The sequence below is a fragment of the Agelaius tricolor genome, unplaced genomic scaffold (genome assembly GCF_023055355.1).
Source record: "Agelaius tricolor isolate 1412-34295 unplaced genomic scaffold, bAgeTri1.0.p SCAF_10, whole genome shotgun sequence".
NCBI lineage: Eukaryota > Metazoa > Chordata > Aves > Passeriformes > Icteridae > Agelaius > Agelaius tricolor.
The window spans coordinates 2,477,167-2,500,778 of NW_027269270.1; the positions used below are offsets into that span (position 1 = coordinate 2,477,167).

Consider the following 23,612-nt stretch of genomic DNA (forward strand, 5'->3'; position numbering starts at 1 on the left):
GATCACTGAGTCCAACTCCTGGCCCTGCACAGAATCACACCCTGTGCCCAAGAGCGTTGGCCAAACATTTCTTGAGCTCTGTCAGGCTTGGTGCTGTGACCCCTACCCTGGGGAGCCTGTGCCAGTGCTTGACCACCCCCTGAATGAAAATCCTTTTCCTAACACCCAACCTAATCCTCTCCTGACACAGCTGCATGCCACAGGAACACATCTCTGCATCATCTGGAATGACTGCTCCCTAGGGAGATACCTGATGTGTTCCCAGAAATGTCTTGGGACGCATCCAAGTGTGCCAAGCAGATAAACCTGTGGTGTCCTGTCCCAACACACAGAACTGACTGGATCCAAATCCTTAACCCAGCAATTGAAATAAGGACTTGCTATCCTCCTCCTCCCCCATACCTGTCTTATCTTCTCATCCAATCAATATACAATTACTTTGGGTCAGAACATCACAAAATCACCTTTACTGGCAGAATGAAGCATATCCAGACACATCTGCATTATACACAGGCCACAATTTTGCAAAAAACCCACTAAGCCACTAAGCCACTGTTCTTTATTCCTGAAATCCTTTCTTCCTTTAAAAAATATATTTGGTGGTGGCTTTGGGGCTTATTTTATTGCAAATCACAGGTGATCATAGAAATTATTAGATCATCACCAATTCTTTCTTGCAATGAAAGTTCTCACAGGTGCAGTGATGCATAAAACTTGCTTTAGACTATTTCCATCCAAGTTACACCTCTGGGATTCATTGTACTGATGGATTCACTGAAGTTTGGTTTGTGCAATGTAAAACATCAGAATCACTAGAGATGCCCACAGGCTCCTGCTTGTCAGCAGCAGTGCAGAGTCCATGCTAACACTTTCCCAAACAGTTTAGCAGGGTAGGAATCCCTCCATAAAGCATCTTGGAGGCAGCCAGCAGAGCTTATACATTACAGGCTTAAAGGCAGAGAAATGGAAAATAAAGCCCTTCCTAAATCTGTGCTCCCTAAAGCAGAGACTAAGCCAAGACTTCAAATTATATCCATCAGTACAGGACTACTGATTCAAAAGGGATGACTGAACTTCCAACAAGTCCCTTGCTCAAGGTCATGGGCTTGAAGAAGAGATCTGAGCATGATCCTTCATGAGAGTACACCTTTAGCCACTCTCCATCCCTCCTCTTGGTATGCATATTTTTGGTAAGTTTACCTAGGAAGGTAAACTTATAAAAAACCACATTAATTGAAAAGGAAAGTGCTTGGATATCCTGCCAGATTTTGGATGTCCAGGCCTTCAAGCTTTTAACTTCTAAGTACAAAGTACTCTACCTATAGTTCATGAGACAGAAACATGGGCCCCATCAAAAGCCTTGCACTTATTAGCACAAAACTTCAGGAGTCTGTGGAGTAAATAGGAGAGGGATTGCTAGATAAGGGAGGAACAATCAGTGCTCCAGGATTTTTCTGTGGAAAATCCCAATCATATGGACTCAGGAAAATCATCAAGTTTAAAGAGTTAGAAGCTGTTTTGCTGTCATGGAAAAAGTCTATTGAAAACATAAAAGCCACCTTCTCCTGAAAGCTGTGTCTCTCGGAGAGCATGGAGAGCAGGGACATCCAGGAGGGGTAGAAAGATAAACAAGGGACTGAGAATAGCAGGTGAAACAGGTGAAAACAGAATTGCCTCCATTGCCTGATGGCTAGTTTACAATAATAAATACATCACAAAGGGAAACCTTTCAGTGTGGGAAGATAACATCCAGCTGATCTCTGTTCCATTAGGGCACAGCTTAACCCTAGGAGAGGAAAAAGAAGATCAAAGAAAAAGATTAAAGGAAGCAGTTTTCAGTTTTAAACACAGTCTTAATGTGATGGAAAGGAAAAGTAAGAACAGCTGAAAGACACCCAGGGTCAGGTCAGGGAGAGATGCCTTGGCTGAAGGTACTGCAGTGTTTTCTGTACTTGTCTGCTTTATTTTTAAACACCCAGAGCCTTTGCTTGAGCAACACTTCCTTGAACAAAAAGGAAGCAGAGGAGGAGAGAAGGGCTGTAAAGAGAGAAGCTAATAGGGTTGGAAAAATATGATCTCCCCAGCCATGAAAGTCAAAATTACTGTTTGAAACTGAATCCTCCTGGAGTACTACACAGGCATGGGGGAAAAGGGGAAGGGAGGGAAGGAAAGAAAGATTTATTACTTAAGCAGAACTAAAATTCTGATGAGAAAAAGGACCGTTCAATCCATATCCAAATTTCAGATCAACAGCAGATCTGAAACCGAGCTTGTTATATTTCCCTCTCCTTTGCACGCATAGAAAAGACAGGGAGGTGGACTGTGTTTTAAAGGGGAAAAAAGTCCCTTGATCTCATGAAGCCCTGAACTCTTATATTCCATTTATAGCTCTAGCTAGAATGACATCCCCCTTGATTATCGGGCTGTCCAATCCAGCTGCATGTGTCAGGACTGTATGAGGCACTAAGTGAAATATATATATGCCCTTACAGGGTTTAGCACATCGGGTCCACCTCCAGGGTACAGGCTGTAGCTCATTCTGACCACTGCTCCTCTCCCAGGAATCACTTCTTAAGTGGTTTTTGTTTGGTTTTTTTTTTAACTTTTTTTTTTTTAGGGCACTTTTACTTTCCAATTTAAGCAACACAAAATGGCACCAAAGAAGGACGTAAAGAAACCGGCGGCGGCCGCGGCACCGGCGCCTGCGCCAGCACCAGCACCGGCAGCACCAGCCAAGCCCAAAGAACCTGCCATCGACCTCAAGAGCATCAAGGTAAAGGGGGGAGCATGGCCTGAGGGGGCCCAGGGGACAGGGAGCACAGTCCTGGCTGAGAGCTGCTCTGAAGCCTGGCCTGGGCTTGGTTCCGGTTTGGGGACTGCAGGGAAATGAATGAGTAACCTCAGCCCGTGGATTTGCTGAGCTGCCCGAGCTTTTGAGTGTGTCAGTAGCTGTAGGGTGTAAGGCATGGTGCATGATTTAACAAAGGAGTGAAGCTGGGGATGACAAGTATGTTGGAGTGTGGACCTCAGAACTTTTTGCCCAACTGGTACCAGTCTCACCTGTTTGGTAAAGATAAATTTAAAATAAACACACAACAAAAAAAAAAAACAAAAAAACCCCAAATATCCTAAAGTAGGTACATGAGGACAGGAATGGGGTTATTGAAACATGAAATACAATGTTTTCCCATAGCACTGTACAAAACCCCATCTTTTATAGTTTAAAATTCTTTTCCAAATTTTTGAACCACCTGATGACCCTTTGATGATGTGCTTTGAGATCAATATGAACTTATCTTTAAAAGAAACAAAACAAAATAGTTTTTAAAAGAGAGATTTGGCAGTTTTGCCTATTTTCTTTTCATTTGCACTGCACAACAAACATTGGTGAGACCATGAGCAAGAAAGCCATGAATGGAAGTACTTCAAGTGTTTTCCTCTCATCCTTATATGTTTGCTGAGAATTTATAATTTGCTGCAAATTGAAAGCAACAAAGAGAAGGAGTCTTTTGGAGGTTTCCTTCTGACTACACTGTCATTTGTTCTCATAATATCTTTAGATTTTGCATGCCAACAAACATCACTAACTGTTGCCCTGACCCTTTGAAGAAAACTCCTCCATTTTGGGAGATTCTTTACTTAGGAAAGAGGAGAGGGAGGCTAAGCAGTTAAGAGATGAAGAGACTGACTAGTTTCTCTGAGTAGGACTATAAATAGTTATTCTGTACCTACATGGCAAGCTGATTGGTCCCAGGACCAATTTGCTAAATTCTACATAAAGAATCTTGCCTATTATGGGTAAAAGAAGGACAAAGACTACTAATAAGACCTATACATGATGAATTGTATTTCAGATACCTTAATACAAATAGTCCTGAGATTTTGAGCCATTTAGTGAAACTTCTCAAAGTTTACTTTAATTTTCCCAATCTATTGTCAGTATTTTTCTAAATATGTATCTTCTCATAAGGTTGAAGCTGAAGCCATTGACAAGAGAAAAAAAAAAGATATTTTGAAATACTTAGAATTTTGAAGAATGGATGAAAAACCCGCAAGTTTTGAGCATACTGTCTGACAATAAATTAGGCCTCACATTGCACTAGATGATGGGGAAACAAGCTAGATTTCATGCTAAATAACTTAATATGATTTGATAGCTTTCTATGTCCAGTTAATCAGGAGAAAATAGAATTTTGAACTCCATTGAACCTAGCTAATCTATCTTTGTATAAACAATAATATATTATCAGCTAAAAAATGTCAAATTGTACTCTGAAGCATCTTTGCAGTTCACTCCTTTACCCAAAGGAAATAGCAGCAAGAAATACACACTAGTAGAACAGAGAGAACTCTCCAGGTTTTGCCATATTCAGACTGATTAAAAAAAAAAAAAAAAAAAAAAAAAAAAAAAAAAAAAGATAGAATTTAGGGAGACTTTCTTTTGAAGGATACCAGACAAAATATTTTCTTCCAGGGTCCCAACCAACTACCATGGGTTGTTACCCTTTTTCCTACTTTGAGAGTTCAGGTAGTGAAGGGAAACAATTCCAGGTTGTAAGTAATTTGTCTAGAATATGTGGCAGAGTCAGGAATCAGTTTTCTGAGTCTTAGCCCAGTCCCTCAATTATTTCTCAGTCCTTCCATTCAATCACCAAAGTCTCAGCATGGTAAAAGTTCCAGCACCATTTCCAGCACAACTTTGGAGGCAGGGAGTACTTAAAACTAAGGTTTTGTCTGGGACTCAGTGAATAATCCTGACCCAGGGCTCTTCACAGTGATTGACCAGACACAGAGACAAAACCCACATCACTTTAAACAAGGGGATCCACTGGGCTGTGCTTCCCTCCTCAGGGAATTAGCAGCCATGCCAGAGTTTGCTGCTTGAGAGAGGTGACTGGGAATGTCAGGCTACACTGCCATGATGATTTGGGGAGCCACACAGCAGGAAAAGACACAGAAAGGCTTTGTTAGCTTTTATAAAGACACATCCAAGCCCCTTGTTACAGCTAGAGTGGGTAAGGGGAGAGTTGCCCAACCAGCAGCCAAATAAGCCACATTTGGCTGTGCACTTCATTCTTAGTTGGCATTACAAGTCATAATAGCCTCCAAAACAAAGATGGTGGTTTACAAACATGAGTAGTGATTCTCTTGGTGGTACCTCCCCACCCAGATGCCCTTCTTGGCCCATCTTCAGGGAATCTGGTTTTCTGGATTTTTTGGAGTACACATTTTGCAACTTTGGCGCTTTTTTCTCCCCTTCCTTAAGAGAACTCAAGCTGGGTTTGTTTATCACCATCAGAAGCTGTGATAAAGTTGTGACAGGCCATTGACTCTTCTCTGTTCTTCATTGATCTCTTGAAATTAACCAAATTAGAACAAATATTTGGTGATTTGCTAATGCCAACAGCAGCTAATATGTTCTATTTTTCAGCAACATCTAATGACTATAAAACTGAGTAACAGGAATACTGGTAAACTCAAATCTCTAAGCCCTTTTACAGCTCACCTTGGGCTACAGTGTAACAACCATAGGAAGAGAGTAAAGGCAGGGATGAAGAACTTGCCTTTAACTGGAAGTGTGAAGACCTATTTCCCTCTACTCAGAAAACAGCTTAAAAACCTCAATCTTTGCACAAGCCTTTCCAGACCAAATGTATATTTCCAATTTTCCTTATTACTAATATGTCTTGGATTTGTATAGGCACAAAAGTTAAATAGAGAAGATAATTGGGCAGTGGAAGCAGCTGAGAGCCATCACTAGAAACCCACCATGATTAAAATCAAAATGACCATATAGATAATTTTTCTTAAGAGACCCCCAAGAATTCTGCAATTAAAACTGTGGCCTAGGACACTCCTAAAAACACAGCTTATGTGTTTTATCAACCTTCTTCTCCCACATAAGACTGAGTGAGAAGAAATGTTTAGCTCATAAAAAGCACTACTGTGGGTCTATTTCTGCAACAACTGGGATGAAACATGAATGATGCAGATGTCTCATGCTTGGTTTTGCAACTAAGGCAGTGGGAAATTGATGGATTTCCTATTGCACAAATCTGTATAACTTAGTTCCTATTACCAACGTGAAAAGTATGTTGGTTTTCTGGTGGAAATCTAAGGGTCCTTCTCAGCACATGTAACCAGCCTTTGGACAGAGCCCAGGTTCACAAAATCAACTAGGGTGTTTTGGGATGCAAATGCTGAAGATGCTGAGGGCAGTGCTTCACAGGCTGCCACTCTGCAGATGGTGATCTGGATGTCTAGTGCCTTGACCTGGTCACACTAGGTCCTTTACTTCAAGGATACTGCTGAGTATCTTCTCCTGAGTACAGACAGAGGTTGGGCAAGTGTCCACACTGGAAGTGAGGTTAGGGGTACACAAGGCTTCCTATGCCTGCATTTTCAAGACTGAAATCCCAGGACATCAATTATGCCATACCCAACAGCCACCCAAATGTTTAGGAAAAAAAAAAAATTAAAAGCTACCAACTAGTAAAGACTTGCTAAAATCTTGTGTAAGTGTGTGATGCATGATGAAGATGCCTGTTGCATGGATTGTTTTTAACTGCAGAGCTCTTAAGGCAGTAAAAAGTGTTTCTCCAAGCATCCTTATTTCTTGTTACATTCACCACTTGAGTAGGTCATCTCTGAAGAGATATTGCTTTGGATATACCCAGAGAGAGAGAAAACTCACTAAAATGCACTGACAGAAAGCTCCTGAGCTAGAGGGCAAGCAGCACTGCAAATGTCAGCTGAAGCACTTGGAGAGCTGTTGTGCTGCAGACAAACTCCACATGAAGCTGTGAGAGCAGGAATGTCAACAGTGGCTTTGCTCAAAAGTGCTAAGGGTTTTTTTATGAGACAGCAGGTTTTTACTAGAAACTTTTGGCTCAGGTCTTCAAATTATGCCTGATCTATCTCCAGCTATGACTCCAGAAGGATTCCTTAGGATGGGTGACCTGTTGGACAAGGTCACCAGTCCCAAGTGTCCTTACAGGTAGGAAGGGGACAAATGTCAATATGAATTCAGTCTTAAGAGATGTACAGGTGCCTCTCTGATGCCATCCAGACCAGCTTCCTGCTACCACTTGGACTCAGCACCATCCAGGATCCAGCCCAGAACAGCCCCAGCCCCAGCCCTTGGCTCTGTGCACCTCACCACTGACATGTCACAGCCCATGCTGCTGCCACACCCAGGACAGGCAGGGCACAGCATAAAGGTGTCCCAGGAGAGGCACCTTGGACAAGGACTGCTGCACACCAAACATCCCCTGGGCACACTGTTGCAACCAACACACAAAACTCACAGATTAGTTTTGTTTACAAAGCTTTCAGAAGAACTTTGCCTTCCTAAACTGCTGCTAAGCAAGGAGCCCATCAAAAGTAGAGACTACCCACATATATTAGTAGAAACTTTTCCTTAATGTTGCTAACTAGAAAAATTGTTTGAAAAATAATGATTTTTTTATTTAAATAAGATCCATTCTTACTAATTAACAGCTTTAGCAGCATTTAAAAAAGAATACTTGTAGCCTTTGGATGCTCTGGTGAATGGCAGACTTTGGTAGAAACAGTGGAAAGCAAATGACAAAAAATGTAACAGTTTAAGAGCTCACAGGGTAACTCCAAGTGTTAACACAAGTTATATGGCAGAGCCTTAGTCCCATCAAAACAGCCCCAAAATATTTCTAAAATACTGTTTTAAGCCTCTTCAGAACCCAGAGATGTTGTAAAAGATAGTAACAAGATACCTGAGTTAATCTTACATAAGGCAAGAAGAAGGTGACAAATTTAGCCAATGACAAGGAGAAAAAGAAGTTGTCTGTAAGGAGATCTGAAACAAGCAACCTGGAAATTTGCCCTTGTTTCACTAAGACTTTATTACATCTTATACCCGCTGCCAAGAAGCACTTTCAGCTGGCTGGTTTACCACAGAGCACTTAAATGTCAAGTAGCAAGGGTTTAAATTACATTAATACTCTAACAGTGCCACTGGGAGGCATGTTAAAACAAGAAATCCCTCCAAAAGCAGGGCTCCAGAGCCTCACATCTTGTCTATCCCCTTGATTATGCACATTCCAGCACAAAAGCAATTAGAAATGGGACATGTTTACAAATGAGCCCAGCTGAAGGCACTTTCCCCCCTGAAGCTGAAGAAATGTGATCAAGAGTGCAGCAAGAGCACACATCACAGCCAGACATTTCAGAAGGGCACATTAGTTAAACGTCAAGGCTCATCCAAAAGTTTCTGCACAGCTGCAAAGTAACTGTGACGTTTTAAAAAGCTATAAACTGGAAAGTGACACAAAATGCTTAGGAAAAAGGTCAAATGAATCTGCAGTCAAGTCATTTAAACTCAGAGATATTTCTGAAGTATTCTTTCAAACCTCATAGTATCTCACACATGCAACTTTCTCTCTTGTGTTAATGGGGGTTGTTTTTATTCTTTCTTCAATTGTGTTTCTAGGCAGCACTGTTCTCAAAACAGACTTCAGTTTCTCAAGAGCTCTTCTAATGTTTCTCTGCCTCATACAGCAGGAAGCTAAATCCATCAGGCTGTTAATTCTTACTTAATTGAGAAGCAGCCCCTCTAAAACCTGTGGCATTGATTGCACAAGTTATGGAACTGAGGTGAGGGGTGGGAAAAGGACAACCTGCTTTTCAGAGGGGTTTGGAAGCTGTGTAATCCTGCACTCAGTGATGTCTACTAGAAAAGATGTGCAGCTGTATTAATCAAGGAGCAGACCTTAATAGTGAGCAGGTTTATAAACTACTGTAGGCACAATCCTATCTTAACTTCATTAAAAATTTTAAAACCCCTCCAGTCCTGAATAGAAGGCTAAATATACAGTGAGTATCCTAGGAGAATCTCAGATTTTCTCCTCTCTGATTTTCCAAGATATCCAATATGTCTTAGTCTCTTTTAAAGAGACAGAGTTTTCCTTTAAATAGCTGGTAATTCTCTAATAAACTCCTGAGACGATTCACTTCTTGTCATTCATCCAAAAGGTAACAAACAAATGGAGCAGTTTAATGCTTTAACTCCCAGCAGCACCTTTTCCCAGGGCTTTCCATCCTTTCCAGACCTTTCCTGAGTTACAGGGAGCACAAGGCAGGTGCCCCTCAGCACAGCTGTGCTCAGTCCCAGTGCCCACCAGCCTAAAGAGGTGAGCACAGCATCACACTGCAAATCTTGGGGCCCTAAGGCACAGAAACCAATGATTTGTGGGGAATCAGGAACTCTGTTAATAATTAGGAAATTTTTGTGGATTGAGTCTCCATGTAGCTGGTGAAAGAGTTGCATACAACCACATCAGCTCCACCCTTTAACTGGGACCTGGTCAGAATACCTCTGGCAACAGAATTACTAGAAAGTACTCACAGACAATGCAAGGAACAAAACCAATTAAAAAAACCAAACTCAAAACACACTACCTTTTTCTTTGGCACAGATATCCTTCTGGATAACAACTCTGCCCAGAAATAAGGGCTATATGAAGTTAGAGAAATCCAAGTAGTTCTGGTCTTTCCCATGGGTTGCAGTTGCTTCAACCTTTCTTTTTGCTAGGGGTGGAGCATTCAGTTTTTGTTAAACTGAACTCCCTGATATATCAAAATCATCCCTAAAGCCTCAAGACTCAGTATCCTCTGACAATGCAGAGAACACTGCCAGGATCAGAACAAAGACCAGATTGCTGCAAAATACTTCTTTGTCCCTTTTGAATTTTCTGAAAGCTCCTTTTAGAACTGGAAATCTCACATTTGATTTCTTTTAAGGAGTATTTGAAATATTTTTCATCTAGGCCATTTTGTAGCTGCCCTTACTGAAAGCAAGTACATTTTAACCCCCTCAACAGCTCAATTTTCTTAGAGCAGGGTGATTCTTCATTTCAGTGAATGCAACATGCCCATGCTAGAATATTCCTCCCCAGTAAAACTCTGTCTAGTGAGATGTTATTCAAGGATCAGTATTAAAATGAAGGGCTACAGTGCACCAGTTTTTGTTAACCCAAACTCTGAGCCAAACTCCCATATGGTCAAAAGACAATCAGCTTATTTGTAGACCCCTCTCAGCTGATAATATTTAATAGCCCTTTTAAGCCAGATGACTAATCCAGGTATCTGGTTTTTATGTCCAAGACAAGTGCACTGCAATTACTTTCTGCTTGGCATCTTTTGGAATGAGTTTTGTTGTAGCCAAACATAGAACCTACCTGTTCAAGAGAAAGAATCTAAGTTTTCCCTAAAAAAAAAAAAAAAAAAACCAAGCCAAAAACAAAAAAAAACCACCCAAAAAAACCAAACCAAAAACAAATTTAAAAATCAATTCTGTTTACAGGGGAACATTTCCTAGTTGCCAGCACTGGAGAACAAGATGCTGAAGGCAGAAAGAAAATTCCACAAAAAGCAACGTACTCCATTGACCCAGACACCATTTCAGTCTTTCAATAGCTCTTCTATTAATGCATTAGGACTGATGGCCAAGATCTTGAGGAGCTTTCTCACTTGCCTGAATTCCAGCCCCAGCCAGTGTAAATCAGGAACTCTGAACTGTGCTAAACCTATGTCAGCAAACCCAGGGCAAAACCATCAGTCCCTTTTCTATGCAGCCACACCTGATTGTGGCTACACCATCATGAGAACATTCCTGTTCCCACAGGCTAATAGATTACAAATAGCAGAAAAACACCAAAATCCAGCAACAAACCAACCAAAAGCAAAGAATTGTCAGCAGAGCTTTTTTCATACTCAGTATATTTCCAGATATTTCTAAAAAATTGCAAATAATTTGTTCAAACAGGGCGTTTTCCAGCTAAAATGGCAAGCTCAGAAAAATCTTTCCAGTTGCATCTTTCTTTTTTTTTTTTTTTTAATAGGAGGTAGGAGGTTAGTATCTCAAATCCACTTAATTTGATTGCTCAGTTTCAAAACAACAGTAAAATAATCTGATTGAATTGGATTATCTCATTCAGAGTATTCAACATACTGAAAACACACAGTGGTGGAGGTTATGCTTCTCTTCAGGAGAAGAGCAAGCTACAGGAGAAGGTTTTCCCCACTAATCACATTTCATTTTTAGACAACCAGGAGCAGTGACTGCTTAGCAGGGGCAACTAATAGAAATTAAAAGGGGGGATTTGAGTTCAGAACTGGGAGTCTGCTCCCAGTTGTCACACAACTATTCCTACCCTGGCTTCATGACACTCTTGATCTTGTTGAGGCAACAGGGAATGGAAGAAGCTTGGAGCAAAGTTTGCCAATCCTTTTACAAGTCATAACATCCACTGAGGTATTTTACCTGGTCTTGGGGGATGCTGCATGGTGGGCCTTGGTCTTTGCTACTAAAGAAGTGGCAGCCTCTACCTCCTGCTCCCTGTCTGTAGGCCCACCATGACCACCCTGCAACCCAAAAAGCAAGTACCCCATTCCCCACCCTGAACAGTCATCTTTCCAGTTCACAAAGGCTTTTGGGGTGCTTAGCTTCTATCACAGCTTCTCCTTTGCCTCAACCTCACAAACACCTGAGCAGCACCACTTCCATACACACCTGGGAGCTCCAAACTCAGCACCCTGGTGCTCTGCCTAACCCAAGCCCCAGAGGAAAAGTATCCTAGAGATCCCAGGCTCCTATGAATACGGATTACCCACTGCCCTGCCAGGTACATCTACACATCAGCCACTAACTTCATATAATTGGTTCCAAACTGCACAGATAATTTTTCCCTTTAAAATGTTAAAAATTTGGAAAACATGATCAGAGTGTGCAGAGGAAGAGCTTCCCAGAAGGATTGTCAGCTTCTCTGTTGACAGATAACTTTTCTGCTCAGTGTCAACAACTTGAGCAGGCAGGCAGCAGTACTACTCATGTTGGGCACTGGATTATCCATGGAAAGGGTTGAGCAAAGCCCAGCAAAGATATGAGGACCATTCAGCTGCATCTCACACATCCTGCAAGCCACGTGTGGAACCAGCCAGCTCCTCACCCTCACTGCTCCTGACTCTACAGCTTATCAGAGAAATAGAATCCTTCCCTATAAGGAAGTCTTGGTAGGTCTGGACAAGGAATATCTCCTCCTGATGGTATGGACCCAGAAAGTGCTGACATGAATCAAACTTATTGCTTGTCGCTCCCTGCCCCTCTTCAGCCTCCTAAAAATAGCCATCATAAGATGTCTATCAAGACATGGATCCTCCTGTCACTTTGCCCTAAGAAAGCTAAAGAACTCGCCAAGGGGAGGGACCTCTTCCTTCTGACACCTAATCCAGGCAATGCCGTCAGCACTGCCGGATAAATAAGGGGAAGAAAGGCAAGGAAAGCAGGACCACTCTCAAGACCTCCCAGCTAATCCTTCCTGCCTGTCTGCTGCTCTGCATTTCCAACTCAACCATGGTGGGTGCACTGGAATTGTTAGCAGCCAGCCAGTGTAGTTTACAGCAGTAAATAGGGCTTCTTGCCCATGTTAGATCTTGGGGGGTGGGGGAAGGACAGTCCAGGAGACAGTTTAGGTTTGCTTGGTTTTCTTGTTAAAACCTAAAGGTTTTCCAGTTAGCCTCCAGTTTTGAACCAGGCAACAGTAGTGGTGCAGCTCCCACAGCTTCTGACAGAAGGGTTACAATTTCCTAAGCTTTTTTTAATCAAATGCAACCAGCTAAAGTGGCGAGGAAAAATCATATTTTATATAAACAAATATCATATATTAGTACTTTATGAAACAGTGTGCAATCAAAAACTAATTTGAGACATAAACTTTAAGGGAATAATTTAACTTCTGTGTTAATAAAAAAGAGCTGCTTGTTTAGAAATATTACTTCAAATTGTATAACTAAAATGGATCTGTGGTAAAACAGAAAATGGACCTGATGGTAATTAATTAGGACTTTTTTAGTTAAGAGACTTTCTATTTTTGTTGCTTCTTGCCACAGTTCTGTCTTTCCCTAGGATGTAGATTTTAAGGAAGACTTTAAGAATAGATGTGCTGGTGCATTTTTTTGCAGGAAGTTGCTAGATTAGGTTGCTATGGCCTAACTACATTAGGCAAGACAGAAGTGAAAGCCTCAGGTACTTGGTGCTATTTACTTTCTCTCAGTGCATTTTCAGCAGTACTAGTTCTCTTTTTTCTCTCTCTTTTTCTCCCTCACTGCAGTCCTTCTCTGCTGATGAAATCAATGGTAAGTGAAATCAAAGTTAAACTTTACCAGGGGGAAGGAGGGGGAGCAAAATGGCTACCAAATGCTAAATATTCACTAGCCTTAAGAGCTCTTTTGCTATCTGCATTACTTCTGCACATTTGACAGGCCACTTTTTTGCTCTTCTGGAAGATGACTCATGGATTGAGCTGGATGCTTTAGAAAACACACAGGTTCTCCCCCAGCCCCCCTTCCTAAGCTATTTTTTGTGATTGATTTCCTTCCAACAGATCGAGTTCTCCAAGGAGCAACAGGATGGTAAGTTACAAGAGAGCTGATACCTTTTACATGTGTGTGGGTTCAAAAAGAGCTACAGGCTCAGAAATTAACTTTTATAAAACAATGAGCTCAGACTTCATCTGATATAAACCACCACACTCTTGACTTCAGAGCAGTGATGACTTCTGCTGAACAAGAAGGTGGCTGTAGATCTACATGTAATTTATCTGGATGTTTGTTTACATGCTGTCTGAACTGAGAAGTTTATACCATGGTACAAAGAGGAAAAACACTGTCTCTGCTTACTGAACATTCTTCACATGTGCTCCTGTTCTGGCTCTTCACAAGGATGCTGAAAATAAGTCTTGAACTTGACAGTCCCGGGGGAAATAGGCAGAAGGAGGACAACAGAAGGAGGAAGTGGGCTGAAAATTTAACTTAGCTGCAGTGACTTTGCAATCTCGCATGAACAGAAGATGCAAGAGTTCTGTATGTCACTTTTGCCAGGGGGTGTTCTGGAAAGGGAGGAACAAAGGCTGTTTTACTGTAAAATTATTCTTTAAGCATGGAAACAGTCAGCAAATAAGTGAGTTGTGTAAACTGCTGCTTACACAATGGTGTGAATATGCTGCAATTCTTGAGCATCTTGCTGTATTCTTTGATTCACAAGCAACTTGCAGCTTCCAAATCTTTTGTTTCAATCTTCTAGAAAGAGATAAAAGGTCTGACATGAACAATAGTTCTCACTGAAGCTCTGGAAATCTAATTTTAAGTGTTTAAAATAGTCTAAGAGATGCATTTGGGCTTTATTAAGTAATATTTTAAAATGTAAAAAAATCAGTAGCGCATACAGTAGACTGAAGAAAGTGTTTAGAAAGGAAGATACAAGGATTTCCTAGAAATTCAGAGGGAGTGGAATAGCTAGAAAGAGGTCTTGAGAGAGCCCTAAACTTTGTGAAGATGAGCCTGCTCTCGGTAACTCCATCAAAGCAATAAGGAGAGGTACAGTGCAGCAAGTGAGAAAATTCTCTTCTTGCAGTCCAAACTCTCTTGGTCACAAAAGAAGTCATTTGGACTCTTCCTTACTTCTTGATTCTGAATCTTTTACAAAAGGATTGGGTGGGTTTATGGAAAAATGTCCTCAATTAAAAGCTGCTGGCAATACTTTGAAAGCAAAATATTTCTTTCAGCTTCCCTATGTATTTCAGATCATCCAGCTGCTGTAACTTTACAATGGATGAACCAAGCAGCAGAGCAAAGACTTGAGAAAGGGAGAATTTCCCAGGAGCAGATATGCCCACCCTCAGTAACTATTTCTATCTGCACAGGCTGATGCACCAGCAGCTGGGTAGTACCATCCTCAGACAGACTTGGAACATGCTTGCTCCAGCAGAGCTATAAACTAGGACTGGCTCTTAAAAAATAAAAATAAAAAATTCTAAATAAAAACTTCAAAATAAAAACCCACAGCAAAGATATATTGCAGTGAAATGCATGCCTGAGAGACAAAAATCAATCAGTCCTTTTCTCCAAGCTGGGGAGCTGTGTTCAGAACCCAGTGAACATGAAACTTGTTGGGATTTACAAAAGGGAGAAACTCTCCTGATGGCTTTGCTGTTACCACACTGGCATTGCTTTATACCTCACTGCAGCTAAGTGTCATTGATTTAGCAGATGAAAGATCAGATCATATGGTATAAATCACTACAGCTCCACCCATCTCAGCTGCTGGAGCTGATATCAGGAAGCTCTGCACTGGTCCAGAAGGCCATAATTTCACACCCTGCAATAAAAGCTGGAAGGAAAGAGAGGTAGCAGCAAAGGGTTATAGGTGTCTCACATGAGACAGTAAGAGGATTAGTTTCAGATGTATTAGATTACAGCCTAGCAGGCTGACACTGTGTTTCAGCACTTCTACTGGGTGCCAGCAACAACTGCATGGTGGTACAAGGAAGAATAAAGCAAAACCATAAATACCTCTGCATCACATCCCTAGCACAAGATGAATGAAGACATGATCTGAAATGTGGCTTCTTATTCCTAAACCTGCCCCAAAGCAGAATGGATATTACACAGGCTGTGGAACACAGAGCCTGTGTGGCTGCTGGAAGAGAATCATGGCCAAGGAAAAGACATTTTACTCAGTTTACTTGGAGCTAAAGCACAGCATCATCAGACACTGCAGTGCAGAAGACAGCAACAGCACAAACCAAGATGCTTGTGGCAATGGGGTTCAAAGACAGCTTTTAAGCCAGTTGACCTTTGTCCCCTCCTCTTTTTTTAAAGAAACTCTTCTTTATTCAAATTCTCTAAAAAGCCAAAAAATAGAGTAATATGATTGCCATGGAACTTCACAACAGAAGATGAAGGCTGGTGATGCAATGAAGGCAACTATCTGTGCTGATTTTTTGTAGGAAGAATGCCTGTACCCAAAGTTCTTGTCCAACAAGGGGAAATAAATGAACACTGATCACTTGGCAGTATTGAAAGAAGTGAAGTTGCAAAGTGAGCACACTGGAAATGCACAAGAAAAGGCATCACATGAGTACTTCCACTGGAAAAGTGGAATATTCTTGCATCTGTAAGAAGCAGGGAAAAACTACAAAGAATAGAAAAAAAAGAGGGAACAAACATGTTTGGCAATCACATTGTAAGGGAATTTTAAGGGAAAACAACAGTAAAAGCATTTGAAATCCACCTTCAAGTTTCCTTTTAGCACTGTGTAGTTGAGGTGCTGGGATTGCAGGTAGAACCCACTGAAGCAGGCAAAGGTTTTGCACTGCTAGGCTCTTGACAGTCCCAGTTGTCTGGAGAGATAAGGTGGAGTGGATAACAACATTTTTACCATCTGCTGCTACATCACGTGAAGGAACCTGCTCTTGAATGACAGTGTTGGTAGAGAACTTATCTTCCCCTGTCCTTGAAATAACTACAGGGCCAATCAAAAAGCTATTGATGGCTATTACAGCCAGGAAGACATGAAAGGTAGATATAAAAGTTTAAAAATAGTGAAACCAAAATGTCAGAGGGGAGGAGTTTTTCTTGGGACTATGGGCCAAAGATTCCCCTGGCTAACTCCCCTGGAGTCAGTGGAACAGTGCCAGGAGACAGCAGGCTCACATCTTTGTCAGTAGGGAGCTGCCTGGCTCAATGTTGCTCTTCTCTTGCAGACTTCAAGGAGGCCTTCCTCCTCTTTGACAGGACTGGTGATGCCAAGATCACCCTCAGCCAGGTTGGAGATATCATCCGGGCACTGGGGCAGAACCCAACAAATGCAGAGGTCAACAAAATTCTGGGCAACCCCAGCAAAGAGGGTAAGTGCTCTGCAGTCTTTTGAGCTGCTCCTGAGACTGGAAACAGTGATCAGGCAACAACAATAGCCACAGCAAGAGAGAGGGGAGCTTGTGCTCTAATGGGAAGCAGGGGGGGCTATGCAGCAATTCATGGTATTTTCACTCATTCCTTTGGAAGAGAACAATTCTGATAGGGAATAGAGGAAAACTTTCTGCTTAAGACACAGAGAATTCTTTATAAGGACTGGTTTGGTGTGAACTCAGTGCAGGTATAGCACACACTCATTGCTCACAGTCCATTAGTGCCCCAGCCTTTGCCTGGAGAGCTGTGGGTCCATTTCTAACAACTGATACTCAGCTCTTCATGTCCTTCCACTGCAAGGACTTCAGCATAAGCCAAGACATGCCCTGGGACTGGAACCTCACCTGTATATTTCAGCTGACTGGAATGGTCTTCCCAAAGCTCCTGCAAACCTGGGTACACTGAAGCATACACTGGTCATTTATTACTGCAGCCATTTTTTATTTCTTTTTCCTCCCTTTTAGAGATAAAAAGAAAGGATAAATACTATAGTCCATTCATTTTAACAAGAACCTAGAAGCAGGTGATCGCTGATTTCAGTCATGCAGAGCCATATTAAGACAGGCTAAATTATATTCACATCCTCTGACCTGGAAAAGACAACTCTGAGGAACAATTCAGAAAGCTTTGGTACCAGCAAGAAGCATTGAGGACTAACACAGAGGTGAAATCATACCAGGACTTTCAGTGATTCCAGCAATAACTGACAATGACTGCATAGTAAAATAGGTTTTGTAACAACTGTGTAGTGAAAAATACCTGCTCATCTATTTCCATCTATTATATTTTGTGGCTGCCTAGATGAAGGCTGGCAATGGAAAGATCCAGGAGGGAAGAAGAAAGAATAAAAAAAAAGATTATTTTATTTAGCAGCCTTGAACCCCCAAAACAAACCAAAATGAGAAACACTTGGGGAAGTTCTTACTGAGGACTACAAATTTTGGCTCATGAGAGGAAAGGGGTTAGATGGAGTAAGTTCGGGAGGTCTTAAATCTCCATTGTGGACGTGCCCAAATTTACTATTGGCAACCCACAACTATGTACTTTCCTAGTTCCTTAGTTTATTCTTTTGCTAATAGGCTCTGCCACCACATCAAAGAGACCCTGAAGAGGTCAGTAACATATGAGCAACCTCAGCATCTTGTCTAAGTCCCACTCTGGTTACCTTTTCTCCATTGCTGGGGCTCAAGATTTTTGTTTGACCGTATTCTGCAGTTCTCTCACTCCCCAAATCTTTTTAACTCATGTAGCAAATTTCATTTCTGAAAGAAAAATATAGAATGCACACAAGCATACAAAGCTATGTGAGAAGGATCCTGGATGTGAAAAATCAGATGTATGTGAAAACTTATAGGATAAGAGAATCCAGATTCTGGAGAGGAACTGTCAACTTCTGAAGTAAAGACTAGAGTAAAGGCTACAGAGAGCTGTGAAAGGGAGAGCTCTCCCACATTTGAGGGCTAATATGCCTAAGGAATACACCTACAAACACCTAGCATGTAACAACTGGTGTTTTTTCCCCCAGAGATGAATGCCAAGAAGATCACTTTTGAAGAGTTCCTGCCCATGCTGCAAGCAGCTGCCAACAACAAGGAACAGGGCACCTTTGAAGACTTTGTTGAAGGTCTGCGTGTCTTTGACAAGGAAGGCAATGGCACAGTCATGGGCGCTGAGCTCCGCCACGTGCTGGCTACTCTGGGTAAGGGATCATCCTCTCTGCAAGCACTTCCAGAGCTGCTGCTCTTTGGAGGCATAAGAGAGGAAGGAAAGGCAGACCAAACAGTTTGAAGAGGTAGGAGCCTACTATGTCAGACAAGACTTTGGGTTTCCTAACTGGAATCCACAAAGAAAGCAAACAGAGCTTTGGGGTTCCCACTAAAGTCCAAAGGAGAAGGCTAGGCTTATCTAAATCCAGACAAGATATTAAGAGTGACTGTTATTTGATGAATAGAGAGAAAAGTCTGTACATCTCAGTGACATAACACAAATGGACAAAAGTAGAGGATTTGCTGCATGGAAATTTCTTTACTCTGTAGGAATAACTAGAATCACTAGGCATATATGTCTCTGTCTTCTAAAGAAAGTTAAAATTCATTAAGCTCATGTCATATATAGGTGTTTTTTCACCAACTCAGAAAATAAAAAAAGCCTTTGGAAAAGCTGTAGGTTTCAGCCTCAGTTCTGTGTGGAAGAATGAAACAAGTTCTCTCCACTCCCAGGTGAGAAGATGACAGAAGAAGAAGTAGATGAGCTCATGAAAGGCCAGGAGGACTCAAATGGCTGCATCAACTATGAGGGTAAGTGCAAGAGCTCAACATCCATCCTACATTTCTCCTTTCTCTTACAGTTTCATTACAGTGGGCTTTTAGCTTCTCAGGCAGATCAGACAAAGCTCCAGCTGAGTTAGGTCAAAGGCCCTGTGTGTGAGAACAACCATGGCAATGTGCTCATCCTGCAGTCACACCATGCCAAAGCCCCCATTCAGCCACAGCACAGGAAGCTGTTTTGGTCAACACCAAATCTCTAAGCTCTGACTTTCTTAAAAGCAGTTGCAGTGATTGTATCCAATAGCTACTGTCTTATTACACTTAAGCAAGAAGAGAGCTTGATTTGTACAACATTAAACACTTAAAACTTTCTATCACCATATCAGATCAAATCCAACCAGATACAGATTTTTAATGCCATCAACTCATGAACAGCTTTTAATTTTAGGGCTATTTCCCAAAGTAATATTTGCTGCTCTTTCTAACTAGCATATCTGTATTTTTCCACAGCATTTGTAAAGCACATCCTGTCAGTCTAAGAGGAATTCTCCAGGTACCAAATGGTATGTTCTTCTCACTTTGTACATATTTGTACACTAACTTCATCTGCTTGCTATCCATAAAGGCTTCTATAGACCCACAGCCAACAGAGGCTACAAAACCCTGACACCATCATCTCCCCAACAATATGAAAAGAATAAAATGAGAATGTCCAAAAGCAAAGATAGCAGGAGTACAAGTTCCTTGCTCTTGTTCACAGCCCTGTAACTCATTGGTGTTTAGTAGATTTTTCAAACACAATGCAAATTGACAACCTGAGACATTTATCCTACAAGCACAATTGAGATTGTTTTTAAATGGAAATCAAAGCAACACCTTCCAATAATTTGTAGATTTCTGTTAAGACAGAGTGGCCTGAATACTCACGTGAGCTACTGAGAACAAAATAATCTTCAAACAAAATAATCATCTGAAGAATAATATTGTCACAGAAGAATATTGATCAATAGCTAAAAGAGGGCTTCAAAAGTACCCAATTATTTAGCACTTCTCCTACAAGTAGGGGAAAATAAAAACAACAACCCCTCCCTGCCCCATAGCCTTTATATGTTACTATTTTGTCCAGAGGATGGGGAAAAAACCCAAAAAAATCACAAAAAACAAAGAGCAAAACAGCAGCTGTCTTTAAAATGCAAACAAACTTTTGTGGGCTTATGTGAACTGTCAGTTATTCTATCCAAGGAAATGCACATTCCCAACTGTATGAAACAAACACCTCCAAACAGAAATCAAGGGCTCAGTTTGTCATTTTGCAATTGTTTCTTCAGCTAACATTAACTTCAAATACAACTTTCCCATTCCTTCCCAGAACAAGCCAAAATTAGAAAGACCAGATGGCACTCAAGATTTGCCTGAAATTCTTGCTCAGTCTGTCACCATCAACATGGAAACTGCATAGAACTGGATGATATGACTCCAACCCCACCATTTTTTTACCAGCACATCCATGGATATCACCTTTGGTCACTACACTTTCATTGAAAAAACCTGAGCTTTTACCAAAGCAAACTACATGGAATAAACTCTACCATCCAGGGTCCATCCATCCCAACCATCTCTTTCCATGTTATTTGCATTGAAACAATGTAATTTATTGGAAAAATAAAGCATCCATAAATCCTTGTGGTCACTTTGAGGCTATGAAGTCTTTTTTTTTTTTCCCATCTGTTCAAACCCACTCAAAACAGCATTCAGCAGTTAATTCATTTTCCCTGTACATTGCATACCACAAAAATAAAGTTTTATAAAAAGTATAAATATGGACATTTCCAGTATCACTTGACTTGATCTTAATGAAAAATTCTTTGGGGTCTGGGAGGAGGAGTAATTAATTAGGCCACTATCACCAGCATCAGCATTTACAACATTTTTGGGAGAAGACCTGGTATCTGTTGTCAGAACAGCTTCAAAGGTGGTAAGATCCAAAACTAGGCAGGGTGGACCTGCTGCAGGGGACTGTGCAGAGCCTCTTTTCCCAGCCAAATCTCCTCTGCACTGCTGCAAGAGCAGGTAAGCAACACTCTCAGGAAAGAATCCTCCCTGCTGCCTTTATTTACAGCTTTAGGGACAGCTAGAAAGGGCAATCAGAAGTTACAGACACTCTGTAACTGGTAACAGGACCAGCACCAGGCAAGAAGAGGCCAACTGCCCCTGCTGCAGCAACACTGGGAATAGCCATTGCTCAGGGAAGTATTGTTACATCCCTGCCCTTAAATAAAGAGAGCTCCTCTCTCTTCCTTAAGTGTTCATGAAACTTCTTTAATCCCCATCTGGGTATCAGCCTGTTCTATTAAAATCCTACCTTGCCTTATTGAGTTGCTATGCACGAAATGGCCATAATTCAAGTGCCAACAGGTGCAGTGGGGGTGGCTGGCACCAGAATAAACCACAGCCGCTCAAACAACAGCTGCCTCTTCTCTGAGGCTTCCCAAAGAATCTCCCATTTAAACCCTCACCATGCTGGCACACTGGGCCAAATGAACCTGGGAATTGCACCCTGCCCAGACACTTCTGCCAGCAGATCGCTTACAAAGGGTTGAGGTTGCTACACTCAAAATGCAAAAAACCCTGGGTAGAAGAAAGAAAAAAGGAGTTATTAAACTTTATCCTGAAAGGGCAATTTAAAAAAGTGCAGGATACATAAGCAGACTCAAAACACTGCTACACATCCTCAACATCCTGCCTATTCACCTATGCTCCAAGAAACTGAGGACGTTAATGGTTGGGAAAGCAAAAACTGAAAACCAACCAAACCAAAATCTCATATATATATATATATATATATGTATATGTATATATATTTATATGCTGTCGGCCTCTTTTTCACACTGCCTTGTCAATGCTGCACTGACATATGGTCACAGAACCTGCCTAGTCCAAGGCTGGACAAGGCCCTAAAGGAAAGGCTGAATTTTCCATCACAGATTGGGTTTTTTTTGGGAATTGCAAGTTTTACTAACTTCTAAAATATTTGGGACTCAGGCAATGAACCAAGTTGGATGACTTCTCACCACTGTAGAAGCAGACAAATTTTTAAGCTCACTAGCTTTTAAAAACTCACATTCAAATTTTTGCTTAAAACAAAATGCCAGATTATGAGATATAACAAGGCTGACAGTATTTCTCTGGATTCTAATTGCAAGGAATCAAGGTAATACTAATTGCACTCCTCTCACTCCTCAAAAATTAGAGTACAAATAATTGTTGCAGACAAAACCGATGAAAACAAAGAGAATACTCCTTTCCTATTAAACTGAGGTCAAGCCGCAGAGTATTTCATAGAGCTGTACAGGGAGTGGATATTTATGCTATCCAAAGGTTTTAGCAATTTTAAAATATTTCCACCTCAATTTATGCAAATAGCTGGAAAAAATGTTCACATTCTCATAAGATCTCAAATAATTCAGTCATTTATAAAGAAAAGCAAATACTTTAAATACTACTAGCCTCTTTCAGCTAGTGACAGCTTCAACATAAACCTTTTTATTTATCCATTTTAAAAATGAAGAAACAAGATGACTTGGAAACCTAATGACAAGGGATTTGAGGGGCTTTTTTGAGAAACACACAAAACTGTCTTACAATCAGCTTTGATTTCAGCAATAAATCCCACTGAAATCATACCCAGTCTGAAAACACAGTATGGAAATGCATACACAGCTTTGGTGCCTCATCTGTAGGAGAGCAGAGAAATCTCTTACTTTGCCTCAAAACCATTTAAAGGTTGGCCTTTTTTCAACCTCCTGCCTCCATACTAGTAAAACAAGCATCACTCAGAGCTCTGTTCCTGGAGAGTGCTCCTCACAAAAGGCTGCTTGCTCTTATATTTTGTGTTCACCTAAGGAAAGAAATACTCTGCACAACCAACCCCTGCAAGGGTGACTGAAGGCCCCAGCAGCTGAGCAAGGAAAGCCAGCCTGCATCTGTTCAGGCTCTGAACAGAAAAAGCAATTCTCAGTCTCTGTCATCTGATACCTCTTGCCATCACTACATTTGCTTTGTATTTTAAATAGAACATGGTTAATGAACATACTTTCCACTACTCCACCCAAGTGACAGTTTAACTCCTTGGGACCAAGGCTAAATTCCCAGAGGAAGGTCAAGCTGTGAATCACCAGGGCTTGGTATGCAGCACTAGATCCAGCAACTGGCACAGGGAGCAGGGCAGCCTACAAAACTCAGGTGGAAGTGTCAGAAAGTTTGACAAGAGGTGGTTCCAAGGATTGGCTCCAAGGATGTAATTGTGCTCTTGGCAGAGGCTGTGTTCATTGAGTTAGCCACTATCACACATCTCCACAGCAGGTTCTGCCAGGCCAGGGATAGCCAAGAGGCCTCTCAAAGAAAGGGATTCATGTGCACAGAGCAGAATGGAGTTCAGACAGCAGGGAAGTGCAAGAGGAGCAAGGTCCCTCAATCTAGCACTGCTCAAGGGTCCAGGTCCCTGTCTAGGAAAAGGCAGAGGCTGTTTTCTACAACAGGGCTTTTCTTTGGAGGTATCCTAGA

General features: G+C 41.4%; 1 protein-coding gene across 1 annotated transcript; it reads left to right on the forward strand.

Moving 5' to 3' along the window:
• Nucleotides 1-2,051: 2,051 nt before the first annotated feature.
• On the forward strand, nt 2,052-20,739 carry MYL1 (myosin light chain 1). Its single transcript, XM_071434226.1, has 7 exons — nt 2,052-2,773; nt 13,419-13,446; nt 16,578-16,721; nt 18,308-18,481; nt 19,002-19,079; nt 19,560-19,612; nt 20,419-20,739. Exons 1-6 carry the CDS (start codon nt 2,651-2,653, stop codon nt 19,586-19,588), a joined length of 576 nt encoding a protein of 191 aa, XP_071290327.1. The 5' UTR covers nt 2,052-2,650; the 3' UTR covers nt 19,589-19,612; nt 20,419-20,739.
• The last annotated feature ends 2,873 nt before the right edge of the window (nt 20,740-23,612 follow it).